The 13,233-nt window shown below is 58.5% G+C and overlaps 1 protein-coding gene across 1 annotated transcript; it reads right to left on the minus strand.

The window, feature by feature from the left end:
* Positions 1–813: 813 nt before the first annotated feature.
* On the minus strand, positions 814–8,143 carry STRA6 (signaling receptor and transporter of retinol STRA6). Its single transcript, XM_065734294.1, has 17 exons — positions 8,021–8,143; positions 7,239–7,317; positions 7,047–7,132; positions 6,798–6,937; positions 6,525–6,691; positions 6,252–6,377; positions 5,751–5,818; positions 5,556–5,632; positions 5,219–5,280; positions 4,811–4,991; positions 4,048–4,123; positions 3,831–3,964; positions 2,917–3,034; positions 2,431–2,532; positions 1,939–2,102; positions 1,617–1,754; positions 814–1,546 (listed from the first exon to the last, which is right to left on the minus strand). Exons 1-17 carry the CDS (start codon positions 8,137–8,139, stop codon positions 1,368–1,370), a joined length of 2,016 nt encoding a protein of 671 aa, XP_065590366.1. The 5' UTR covers positions 8,140–8,143; the 3' UTR covers positions 814–1,367.
* Positions 8,144–13,233: the final 5,090 nt, after the last annotated feature.

The raw sequence follows: 13,233 nt of genomic DNA on the forward strand, positions 1-13,233 counted from the left end.
AGTGGCCGTGATGCAGGAGAGGGAGGGCAATGTCTTGTGCAGAGTTTCGCTTTCATTTTGTGGGATGTGATGCTTCTCATGGGGCCCTTTCTGCGTTCTGGAGGCAGCTTACCCCCATGGCCACATCACCCTGTTGATGTTCTCCCATCCATGTGTGTGGGGACAGGGCTGGCAGCTCAGTCCCATGCACGGTGTGGGGTCTGGGAGCAGGGCCACCACCCCGCTCGGGTGCCTTCCGTGCCCATGGCAGCACGTCCCTTTTGTTAGCAAAGGCAGATTTCCATTCCCCGCATCCGTGTTCTAGGTTTTTTTCACCAGAGGAGCTCCCTGACCCACTTTGTGCAGGCTCAGGCATGTCACGGAGGGTGGGAAGAGGATGGTGGCCCTGGGGACATGTGGGGACAGAGCCAGACCCCCGCCTGCAGCCCTACCAGGGCCGCATGCGAAGCAGCAAGCTTGCAGGGGCAAGAAGCCACAGCAAAGGGTTCAGTTCACCCGCGGGGCACCCTGATTATGCCAAAGGAGGGGAAAGAAAACAAAGAGCGAAGCCACCTCCTGTCATCTCTCACCTCGATCCCAGCCAAGACATCTCCAGGCAGCCGCAGGCTGTGTAAACAGATGCAGAACGGCAGCTCCACCCATGGCCCCGAGCTGCAGAGTTGCAGGGATTTCCACCGCCTTTTCCCCTATGCCCCAGGCAGCATGGAGGCTGTGCCGTGCTGCTCTGAGACCCCGCTGTGGCCGTCCCGGTGTCCCCTCTCCAGGTGTCCCCAGGTGTGCTGCACCCTCACCAAGAGAGCGAGCACACCCCGAGCGTAGCAATGAGGTATATGGTTTATTGTTCTTCCCCAGCTCGGCACGGCCCAGGGACTTGTGATGCTGCTCTATGGGCTTGGGGCTGGCTGGTCCTGGAGAACAGCTAATTTGGAGCACAACGAGGTGGCAGCAGGGGGAGGAACAGCCCCAGTAGGCTAAACTGGAGGATGGGAGCTATGGGAGCCCTGAACAAACCACTCTGCAACCTCCCACAGCCTAAAACAGAGCACACAAAATGGGAAAAAGCCATGAGGATGCTGGGGATGGTGGTGGTGGAGGGGACCTCGGTGGACTCATCTCATAAGTGACCCTAAGAGGACTTCTGGCATGGCTGGAGGGTTTAGCTTGTCTCACCAAGCCTCCGTTCCCAGCTCTAGCTTAGACCCATTTACCTTGGCTGTGTCAACACCTCTGCAACCCGCACGGCCCCAGAGCTACAAACCAGTGCTGTCACTGCTGGAGAGGGACTGGAGCGCCCAACCTCCTTCCATCAGGGAGGAAAGTCAATGGGAGGTGGGATGGGGTGGGAGGGAAGAGGTAGGGGATGGAGGTCAGGGCTTGGGGGGGCCGAGCTGGGCCCCGTTGGCTGTGGGATCGCAGAGGGCGTTTTTTCGGCAGGCCATCAGCGAGGGGTTGTTGAGGAGAGTGTAAGCCAACCACCAGCGTGCTCGGCTCCGTTTCCACCGGCTTCCACCTGACGGTGACTTCTTGGTGTGCATCAGTTGGAGGCCTGGAAGGAGAAGGCGGTGGGAAGAGTGTTCCGTGAGCTGGGAGACCCTGGCCTGGTTATAGGAACTCACCCTCCTCCAGGTCCCCCATCTGGGGCTCCGGTGGCACCTGCGGTCTCGTTGGCTGCAGGAGCAGCAGGCAGAAGGCTCTCATCAGTGGGTGTGACTGGCTGACCTCTGTCTTCAGGTAGTGGCAATATGCGTGGTAACCTGGGGGATGGCCCACAGGAAACTCACAGTGGGGCCAACACAAGGACCTGGACCTACCCTTGGTCCCAGCAAGTGATGGAGGAACTCTAGATGCCCGCCCTGGGAGCTTAAGTGGCCCTGTGCTGACAGAGGTCCGCATTAGGGCTGATGGAGCTCCCCATGCCAGGGCTGCCCCGTGCCCTACCTGGGTCAAAAGTCTCCACGCCGCGGTTCAGCAGGCTGATGTCCAACTGGCAGAAGTGGATGGCATTGTAGAGGGCAGAGATAACCATTCTCCAGACCCCTGCCAGGACCCCCACCAGCACATTGATGGGGAACAGCAGATAGGTGATGATGTAGAGAGCTCGTCTGTGGATGGAGAAGGAAGAATAAGGAACACAAACAGCCTAGGATAGGGAACACAGCCCTTCCCTACCAGAGGAAGCTGCCAAAATAAACCTCCCGCCCTTCTCTCCCTCCCTGGCCGACACCATCCCTGACTGAGATGGCTCCATCCTACAGAGAGATGTGAACGCCCTTCTGGTGTGTGGTCAGGACTTCAAGATTTGCCTCCAGCACACGTAGGGTCTCCATCTCTCCTTAAAAGGAGCGTGAGCCTGGGGGTTTGGGGTGGAGGACACATGGCAGCCCATAAGCCCGCGTTGCTGTGCAGCTCTGCTCCATACAGCTCACATACCTGTTGGTCAGCTCTTTCCGCAGGGGATGCTGCTCGAGGAATTGGTAGTGAGCTGCCACGTTCTGCACGATGACAGCCACCACCAGGGTCAGCCAGAAGGGCCTGGCCAGAGGAGAAGGTGAATCATAGAATCATTAAAGTTGGAACAACAAGATCGCCCAGTCCAGCCATGAAGCCATGCCCGCGGTCACTCTAGTCCATGTCACTCAGTGTGACATCTACCCCTTTTCCTGAGCATCTCCTGGTTTGGTGACCCCACCACCTCCCTGGGCAGCCTGTGCCAACGCATTACCCCTCTTTCTGCAAAGCATTTCATAACATCCGACGCAAACATCCCCTGGTGCAACTTGAGGCCACCACCTCTGGAGGTCATCCAATCAAAGGTTGGATAGCAGGAGGGGAGACCATCCCCGGAGCCCACTAGCTGCCCCATAGCTCACTATGACCTTGGCTGTGGCACCCAGCTGTGTTGTCCTGGGCGCTCACCACATGTTCCTCACGATTTTGAAGAGGTGTGAGCTCGTGCCGGACTGCAGTGGGATGACGACAAGGAAGGTGAAGGCAGCAAAGCAGATGAAGAAAATCACTTGCTGGATGAGGAGACCTGGGAGGGAGGCACGGAGAAAAGAGCTGTCATGGGGGAGGGAGGAGAAGCCGTCCTTGTTCTCCTTCCCACCCCTGTGCTTGTTTCTGAGCACGCCTTTCACTTTAATCCCATAATAAGCACGAGCCGTCCCTGCCTCCCCTGCTCCGCACACAATGCTCTGTGCGGGATCTAATTACAAGTTCAGCCTCTCTTATCGCGCCCTGCTTTATCCCCACGGAGAGGAGCCATCTCCGGGGGCTGTGGCTGTGATGCCTCATCATAAAATCAGCCCGAGCTGTGATTTCTAATCATAAATCACGCCGAGAGCGGCGGCTGCGGCAGCTCCTCATGCTATCGGATGCAGCACTCCACCTCGACTGCTCCGCTTCGGAGGCATGGAAATAGGGCTTCAAGGCATCGCATCGGGGTGAGCCCCGGGGCGGGATTTGTGTCCCACCTCACAGCCCCGTGGCAAGGATTTTGGGAGGCAACGACTGAGCTCGAAGGAGACTGACAGGCCTCTGTGCAAGATGCCGCGACAGCTTCGTGGATCAAAGAATCTGGGCAGGAGCCAAGGCGGCTCTCACTTCCCCCCCCCCCCATCATGCCCACCCCCCCCCTCCAGACCCTTTTCTTCCACCATTTGGTCCTCCCTGCTGAAGGACAGATTGTGTTGATGAACAAAAGCCCTGGAGTTTTGCAAAATGGGGCAAGAAAAGGGGATTAGAGCTGCTTGAATATGAAGTCCCCTCTTGGAAATGAGGTTCTCCACCTCTTCTCACCCCATAGCAGCCCCCCCTCCAGAAACAAGTACCCAGGCAGGTAAAAGCTGTCTGGAAGCTGGCAAAGCTCATCCAGCAGACAACAGCTTGTCGGGATGGACGGAGGATGTGGGCTTTGTAGAAGACATCGAGCACAGCCCCTTGGTACAGCGCCTTCAGGTTGTTCCTGCAGGGCAGAGAAGCCAGTGCTGGGCTGGGGGACGAGGACAGGGACACGGCATGGGTGATGGAGGGAGCACAGGGTCCTACCTGTGCATCACCAGTGTCCTCAGCAGCATGGCAAGGGTCAGCAGGCCGCACAGCACCAGCGAGCACACGTAGCACACTGCAGGGAGAGGACAAGGAGCTAGGGTTTTGTCCCTAAGGGAGCTGGGGTTTTGTCCCTCTGCAGGCATTTCCCAGGGAGCACCACACAGGGATAGGTGCTGTGTGTACAGATCCCTGAGTAGTGCACCATGCCTCAGTTTTCCTTGCCATCCCTTTTGCAACATGAGGGGAAACTTTTTCACCCCATTGGGGGGCAGCAGGGTAATGTTCCCCACACAAATGGTAAGGGGAATGCTCTCTGGGTTAGCTCCCTGCTGGAGCAGCAAGCGAGTCATGCAGAACGTGCTGGGATGCCGTGCAGTGGGAAGCAAGAAAGGAGAAGGAGGTCTGCTTGGATAGATGGAAACGGGGCAGGAAAGCAAAGGTAAAGAGGACGAGAAAGGCTTGGTGACTCTGGAAATGCCACCCAAACACCCCATGGAGGAGGGGGCACCCTGCCAGCCCCACGCAGGGCTTTCAGTTACCGGGTGCCTGCTCAGCAGCGGGGGCCATCTGCTCGATTCCAGCACATCTCCAAGCCTGCCCAAGGAGCGGCATCTGCAGCGCGGAGCTTGGGCAGGAGGCAGCTGCTCAGGGAGCCCTGGCACGGCACCAGGCTTGGGCACGAGCTGCGTTTGTCTCCTCCTTCCAGGAGGGTGGATCTGGGTTTGAGAACTCCAAAATTTGGGATGCTCTCCCCACCCACCTTCCAGGGACCACAGGTAGTGCTTGACGGTGCTGAGCTCCTTCTCCATGTCCCCTGGCATGCCTGGGTTCTCCGAGGGCACCAGCCCGAACTGCACCAGCAGCACCACCACGTCCTTGGTCATGCCTGCCCGCACGATCTGGATGGTGGGGACGAAGGCCACCAGCAGCAGCAGGGCCACCTGCAACAGAGCTGTGCCGCGTGAGCCACCGCGTTGGCTTAAAGACTTAAAGGTGGCTGAGCCCTACGAGCACAGTGCTGGGGGCCGAGGCTGAGCCAAAGGATGGTAATACCTCGAGGCACGCTAATACCATCCCCAAAGCCAAACTGCCCCCATGGCACATGGCGGTGGCCCTCTTGCCCCACTCACGACACGGCCTCCCCATGCCACCAGGCCAACCCTGTCACCTGGTAGACAGCGATGACCGACGTGGTTATGGACAGGATGAGCTTCAGTGGTAGCTGGAAACCTGTGAATGGGAGAAGCCAGCTACAAACAGGGGTTTTCCTTCCTGCAAACCCCTAAATCCTTGTGCTCCCTCACCAGTGGCCCCACTCCATCCTTTGCCCCACGGGGGCCCCGGCCCCCAGCTCCCCCCACCCCAAACTGCAACAGTTTGTGCACGTGCCAGGCAGCAGCTGCTATGGCACAGATGCTTCGGGGCCGGAGCCAAGGAAGGCATTTGCCATCCCTGGGGATGCAGACTGTTTGCAGAGCTTCTGCCGCACGGGGAGCACGCCCTACCTTCCTCAGGTGTGTAGATGTAGGAGCACAGATAGGCACGGAGCCGGGACAGGAGGCTCTCCTCTAGCTTCGGGGAGCTGCAAGGGGAAGGAAGAGGTGACAAGCGTGGTTTGTATTTTATTTTACTGTTAAAACCAGGGCTATGAGGCTATTTCTGCTCCACTGATGCTGTCCCCATCCCCAGTCTGCCCTTACCTCCCCTTCTGCAGCCGCCTGGACAGCACGGCCTTGAGGTACTTCTTGTAATAGCCTCTCCCTGTAACCTTCAGCAAAGCAGCAGTAAATCGCCCGCTCCCCCCCCCCAACCCCAGCCCACAGTGGGGTCACTTCGGTCCACGCCGGGGCCGAGTGCTGTTTTTGAAGGTTTTCTCCTCTCCTTCACCCAGCAAAGCCCGGCATTTCCAAAAGGGCTGGGGATTACAGCTGCCTGCCGGGAACACAAGGCGACCCCAGTCCGGCCTGAATGGGACCCATTGATGCCGTAAGCCTCTTGCACTAAGGAGTTTACTCCAAAGATGGATTTTCCCCTCTTCAAATCCACCAAGATAAACAGAGCTACATCCCATGTGTGCAACATTGCCTTCAGAGGGCCAGCAGGGTGACGGGAACCAAACTGGGAACACTGGGAGCACCCCAGTTCTTGCAGCCCCATCTGGGACTCCCCTGTGCTCCCACCACCTCATGGACCTTCATTACCTCCTTATCTGTGGTCTCCTCCTTCCCTGTGAAGCTCCTTATCAGCAGGGCTGGGTACCAGAGACTTAAGACCACGAGGCAGAGGATGATGGGGACATAAGAGAGCATGGAGTAATACCTATATATCTGGAGACAAGCGCATCTGTCACAGTTCGGACCCTACCGAGCCCAGGGTTCCCAACCTGAGCACTGACATCTCAATGCCACCCCTTCAGGGAGGTGACAAAGCCACACCAGCAGCCCACCCCGGTGGTGGGACGTTGTCACGTGTACCTTTGGCGACTGGGGACAGTCCACCTTCTGCCAGACATGGACCACGCAGTGGCACCAGGAGAGCAGGCAGCCCAGCAGGTAGCTGGCCCTATGCCCCACGGTAGCACAGGCAGCCAAGGGGTAGTAGAAGGCGGGGTAATAGAGCAAGGCCAGGATCTTCCAGTACTCTGCAGGGGAGAGGGAGCAGAGGGGGCAGGAGCCCTCAGCAGGGACCAGAGTGAACGGGTTGCCCAGACAGTGCTGCACGTGAGGCCGGGTCGGTGCCCACCTTACCCCTGCTGTGCTGGGAGGAGTGGGTGATGAACGGCAGAGGGTCAGCATCCAGCACCAGCACGCACAGCGAGGAGAAGAGGATGCCAAACACCGCGGCCACCAGCCCTCGGTTGCCCTCCTCCTCCAGGAAGTTAGCTGGGCTGTGAGGCAGAAACAAGCCTGACATCCCATCACTCCACATATGGCAGCCTGCAGCTGGCGTGATCCATGCCAGCTGGGCAGGGCGATGGGGACGCTGGGACATGGTACCTGAGCAGCCCAGGGATGCCATTCCAGCAGCCCCGGTGGAGACGCCTGCGTTTCACCAGCAAGGACAAGCCCAGCAGCACGGCCAGCTGCCAGGAGAGGGAAAGCACGCTGACATCCACGCAGAACCACGTGGGAGCAGGTTGTGTGTGGCCTGAATGGGCAGGCAGCCCATGGCCTGGCATGGGTACTTACAGAGATGGGTGCCATACAGGTGTGGTACAGCCTGGGGGAAATGGTGGGGTCGCAGTCCGGGATGGTGCTGGGAAACATGCTGGAGAGAGGAGGAAAATGTTTGGGGTTATACCGCGTCCTGAAAGGGAGATAGTGAGGTGATGCTCCATGCGTGCATGGATGGCGGCAGCAGCGGTGCAAGACCTTCAAGGAGCGTTGCTACACAGCCCTGATAGCAGGGCTGAGGTCACCCTGCGAGATGAGTTTTATGGTTGAGCTCAAGAGATAAGAGCAGGGAGCGGCCCCGTAGGCGCCAGGGCCTTCCCGGACCATGTGCTCCCCTTTAGGATTTGTTCAGGCAGCAAATGTCCAAAGTTACCCCACCAGCCAAGGAAGGCTTTAAGGACAGGCTGCTGCCAGAAGAGCTCTGTGGTTTCCTTTCTCCCTCTGCTAACAGCTGTCCTTGGACAGACCAGACAGTTCCTGCTGCCCCAGATATTGCAGCTTCGAGGGTAGCTCCAGCTCCAAAACACTCAGGTTTCACCAGCATCAAATCCTGAGCTTTTGGGGTCTGTATGGGACGCAGCATCATCAGGGGACACCAAAACAGCTGGGCTAGACCCCACCAGGCTCTCCTGCACGCCCTTAGGATTAGATACCTTCAACAGATGGGTTGGCTGGGACACTGCTTCGTTACAGAGCAGATCACTGGGATGAGGGAACCACTCATGCAATGAGCTGTGTCTGTCCGTGGGGGACAAGAGGAGGAGGTGGCACCCGCACGGGGAACACGCAGCACTTACTCATCCTGCGGAGCAGCTGGCTCTGCTGTCTCATAGATGTACCAGTCGGACACCAGGTCATCCCCAAAGCTGTTATCCAGCAGCGAGCCGTGAGCGGCCCCGGAGCCGTTGGCTGCCATGAGCACCTTCTTCCTACTGAGTCAAGGTGGAGGTAGAGAGGTGGGCCTGGGGGAGGAAGTCCCCTTGGGAATACGGGGCAGGAGGCAAGCAGCCCAGAGGCTTTATTCTGCCAGGGTGCTCCCACCCATCCCCACCCTCACCGCTGATAGAGACACAGCCTTTGTTTGGGTTGCTTCACAGCGGCCACGTGAAGGGCTGCAGAACCAGCACAAGGGTCACGTTCAGGGGGTGTGGGTGAAGGAGGAATGAAATGGGTGAGTGGCTCGTGTCCCCTGTGTCCCTTGGCCACCAGGCTCTGCGAGCCCCAGCACCTGCCTCCAGCCAAAGCGATCTCATCGTGAGGGATGGCTCGCCCTGGTGCCAAACGCTACAAGGATTTGTTCCTCCCTCCCTCTGTTGTTTTCCCTTTTTGCACAGTGTTGATGATTTTGGCCCAGCTGCCCCACACCCTCCCTTGCTGTCCTGCAGCTCTGTGACTCAGCTCATTGCCGTCATTGGTACAGTCCCTGTGCCCCAAGGATGCTGAGTGCACCCAAAGAGTTGAAGTACACCCCATCAGCAGAGCACCAGCAGAGCTGAAGGAAGCCTTCCCTTCCCCAAAGGCTTCACCCTAAGTGAAGTAACACGATCCCCATGTGTCAGCCCAGGGTGTCACCAAACTGACCGTGGGGCTGAGAGCTGCTCCATAGGAACTCCCAACACCCTGCTCAGCAGCTCCAAAGGCGTGGGTTGATATCCTCTTGGTGCTTCCCATCTGCTCTGGGTGAGGGTCCCACTCCCCATGGGGATCTCGGATCCCCGGAGCCCACCCCGGAGCATCGACTCCCCGGGCATCCCTTGGTTTTGCCTGCATGGGGAAGCAGCTCTGACCTCACCTCCCAGGAATGTAGCACTCCTAACAAGGTAGAAGGAGCCCATAGAGCACGCAAACATCTCACAAGTCCTGGGGGAGACACTTTCCTCTCCTGGAGGGTCCCCTCCCGCAGAGTCAAAGTGCTGCAGCCTTCCAGGTGAAAGATCTCATCCCCAAATGGCACTGCACATTTTACAGGGCCACCTCCGAGCTCACCCTCCCAGCAGCAGGGTAACAGCAGCTCGGCCAACTCTGGTGACAAAAGGGTGCCAGGAGGAAGCAGCCTCAGAGGTGTTGCCACCATGGGATGGGCAGAGCCAAGCATGCCAAAATCCCACCCCACCAGCTCTCCTCTACCCGAAACCTGATGCCTTTGCTACTCCACCTAACCCCTGCCCAAACAGCCCGGGCCTTTGATCGCCACAATGTCACAGGGATTGATGGCTTCAATAAAGCTCCTTCATATTCTTCATTTCCCACCATCCATCACTCTCCAGGGAGCTTTTGCATCCCACTGCTATGAATTAAACAGAGGAGGGGGAGCCATAAGGGAATTCCCCCCTTCCCCCCCCCCCCCCCAGCTCCCTTTCCTCCTCCTATCGGGGATAATGGCAAGGCCTTGTGTACAGCTTTTAATAAAAATGATAAAGATCTCATTTCACAATTGTTCAGGGAGCGCTTGGGCCGGGGGGGAGTTGTTTAAGTGAGATCTCCTCTAATTCAATTGCCAAGCAGGAGAGGCTGGAGGAGCCGCGTGTCCCCACGGGGAGGTGGCCCCGGAGGACACCCAACGGGGACAACTGAGAGAGATGCTCGGTCCTACAGAGGGATTTAGCAGCTGCCAGAGCTGCTCGAAGACTTTAATCCTCTTTCTGGAATAGGGCAGCTTTCCCCCATTGCTTGTTTTCCATCTCTTTCCCAACTCGTGGACACGGAGGGGTTTGATGGACGAAGGCTGGAGCCTGCGGGAAGCCCCCGCTCAGCCCCCGCGTCCGAGAAGTGAGGGGTTGAGTCAGCCCTCCTTGGGGTCACCAAGGACACCCTGACCCACATCCTCATCCTCCCTGGAAAGCCCCTGTCAGGGCAGGGGGAGGGCAGGGGGCTGCGCCAGCAGTGGGGCACAGATGGGGGTCTGCAGAGATGGTTTTCCATCCCAACAGTCGGCACAAAGCCAGCCGCATCCGACAGGTCCCAACATCCAACAGGTCCCAAATCCCCTCCTGTCGACACCCACCATCCCAATGGGGTCCCCCAGCTCTGTGCTCCCCTTTTATCCATGGGCCGACCCACCCTGGAGACCATCAGCTTTGCTCACCAAGGACCCAGAAGCCCGGTGTTTAGAAGTACAGGCAGTTTAGCTCAGAAGTAAATTGGCCTTGGGGGGGGGGGGGAGTATTTTGAAGCTCCTGCCCCTCTTGGCTTTGAAACCCTGCAGGCACAGCAGCACCTGCTGCGCTCAGCTCATGCAGGGAGCAGCGGAGGGGAAAAGCTGTGAGTTTTCAGCCAAGCACTCTGCAGCAGCACCCGGGGTGGGGGGTGAGGGCAGAGCCCCCAGAGCCCTGCTGATGGCTGAGAGATGCTGGTTTTAAGGCCACTGGAGGGGTTTGGGCTCCTTACGCAAACGCTCACACTCGAGCGCTCGGCTCGGAAGGATTCAAGCACCCAAACTTTGCCAAACCACCCAAAGAAGACCCTCCCTCCCCTCCCCCCCCAAAAAAAAAGTTACCTGCTCCCGACCCACGGCTCGGTTAGAGGACGGGCACGGCCATGCGGGGGCTCAGAGCATCAGCGTGGTGTGGCGGCCGTGCAATCCCGCAGACAAAGTTCAGCGCACCGGAGAGGCGGCGGCGGCGTCGGGAACTTTATCCCCTCCATGGCGAGGAGGCCTTGGCTCGGGGCCACCCTGGGGTTTAGGAAATGAAAAGCAACCAACCCCGTGCCGCGCTCCCCCCTTTGATTACCCGGGGAGGGGAGGCAACGGAGCCAGCCTCCTTCATCCCTCAGCTTCCTTCATCCTCCCCCAGCCCCTGTGCTGGCAGCTGGAGGGGGGGGGGCAATGGGAGCACAATGGGCCCCCGCGCTGTGCCAGCCCACCCAAGATGCTGCAGACATCTCTGTTTTCTGCAGGCGTCCTCCCGGGGGCTGCCCAAGGGCTGGACGCTGTGCAATCCTGCATCGTGTCGGGGCTGGAAACGGGCAGGGTGAGGCAGCCTGGGGTTGGGGTGATGGGTGAGACAGAGGGCCACCAGCACAAAGGTGACCGTCCCAGAGCTCCCACCGGAATGTTTGTCGCATTCCAGCACAGCGGTGAGGGGTTCCCGAACACCTCGCTCTGGGGAAGAGTGGGATTTGGCTCATCCCTTTCTTCCCTCCTCATCCAGCCTGTGCTCCCCACCTCCCCCAGGAGCCACCAAGCTCACGGGACAGCAGCTCGCAGCACCCCAATAACCCCGGCACGTGACAAGGGAGCAAAGGGAAAATTAATCAGCGTGGAAGGATTCCGCTTAATTTTTAGCCAAAGCCTCACGGCCGGGATCCAAGAGCTGAGGGTCCCCCTCCCATCCCCCCAGGGCTGTTATGAGGAGGAGCACAGGGGCTTGCCATGCCACGTGCACCTGTTCACCATTCCCCCCCCCCCCCGCCCCCCCCCCCGTGCTGCTGTGGGATGATGGAGGCTGCACGTGTGCCTCTGGTGCAGCTGGGAAATGCTGCCTGAGTAAACTGTGCCTTGGGTGAAATTACGGGAAAATTGCTCTTTGATGGTGCTGCCATCATTAGAGGTGTCTCCGTAATGTGTTTGCACAAGGCAGGGAGGAAATTAGGCAGGCTGATTAGGGCTACAGGCAGAGATGTCTCATTTTCATGCCTTGTTGCTGCATTAAACCCTACCCAGTGCCTGGGACCCCCGGATCCTGCCCCATTCCCCCACCCTCCCCAGGATGCTCACTGCAATGCATCCAATGGGGTTGTGCTGGGTATCAGCACGACGAGCCCAAACCCCAATACTTACTTTTTCCCCCCTAGATGAGGAGTAAAAAATAAACCAATACCAAGGGACCTCCAAAGGGATTCAGGGAGGTGGTGATTTGGGGCTGGCACCCCACAGGTGCCCGCTTTCCCATGCCATCAAACAAGCAAAGCCTCCAGCCCTGGGGTCCCACATACTGCTGAGTTCCCTGCCCACTCCCCAGGATAGCTGTGTTGTTTCAAGCTTGAAGAGCTGGAATGCAGGTTTTTTTTGTATGGATGGCCGGGCTGTCTCGGAGAAGGGACATCTGCTAGAGCAGCCCCGGCTCATGTTTCAGTGGAAGCATCCCAAAGGCTGTGGGAACGTGCTATTTTCAATGGGGATCAGGGAATGTGATGTGACAGGGCTAGGGACTCAGAGCTCCAGCTCCCTGCCCAGCATCCCGTGAGCTCAGTCCCAAAATACCCCCCAGTGGGCTGAGCCCTGGCTGCTCAGCTCCAGTTGCTGTATGGGAAGAGCAACCCTTGTGATGGTGCTGAGCTGGAGGAGAGCAGCGCAGAGGGAAAGCATCTCCCCCAAATGCTCCCATCCCACCTGCAGACAGCTTCCAGCCCTAAACTGCAGTCCAGCTGCAAGTCCAGGCACCTCTCATCCCTGGTGCTCACCCTGTTCCCCTCCCTTGGGTCACACAACCCAATGGGGAGTCACTTCCATGCACAAGCCCACTTGAAAACTTACCTTGGGGATGAGCCAAGAGACAGCCTCTGGTTTGGCACCAGGGTCTCATTGCTATGGGGACCAAGAAGCAGGAGGAACAGGATTGCCTCACTGGATCTGGTGGGCTCCCATCTCCCCATCCTGGGGTTTGCAGGGCAAAGGGCCAGAGGAGCCCTCCATACCCAGCACACACAGCTCTGTTGTACAGGCAGTCCTGGATATCCTGGGCTGTTAGCTGGAAGGCAGCCACCGCTTTGCCGTTACCTGGTTCCCTTGCAAACAAACCAGAGCTCAGAGCCCCCGTCCTTGCCTGGGGAGGGAAAGGAAAGCCCTCAGCATCTCCCCACAGCACCAGGGGCAAGGATTCTTCTTTCATTGCATCGCCTTTGAAAGCAGCCTGCCAAGATGTGAAGCCTACGCATACCCAGGGGCACCCCGAGGCGTTTTTCTGCTGGAAAAAGGTGGGAGCACCAGCAGAGCCTGCTCAGCTCTGACACAAGCCCAGGGCTAGCTGCAGGGCTCCGGGAGCTCCCTACCTTCAGGATCCTCATCCCC

The sequence above is a fragment of the Cyrtonyx montezumae genome, unplaced genomic scaffold (genome assembly GCF_038088225.1).
Source record: "Cyrtonyx montezumae isolate F1298 unplaced genomic scaffold, pur_monq_1.0 scaffold_17, whole genome shotgun sequence".
NCBI lineage: Eukaryota > Metazoa > Chordata > Aves > Galliformes > Odontophoridae > Cyrtonyx > Cyrtonyx montezumae.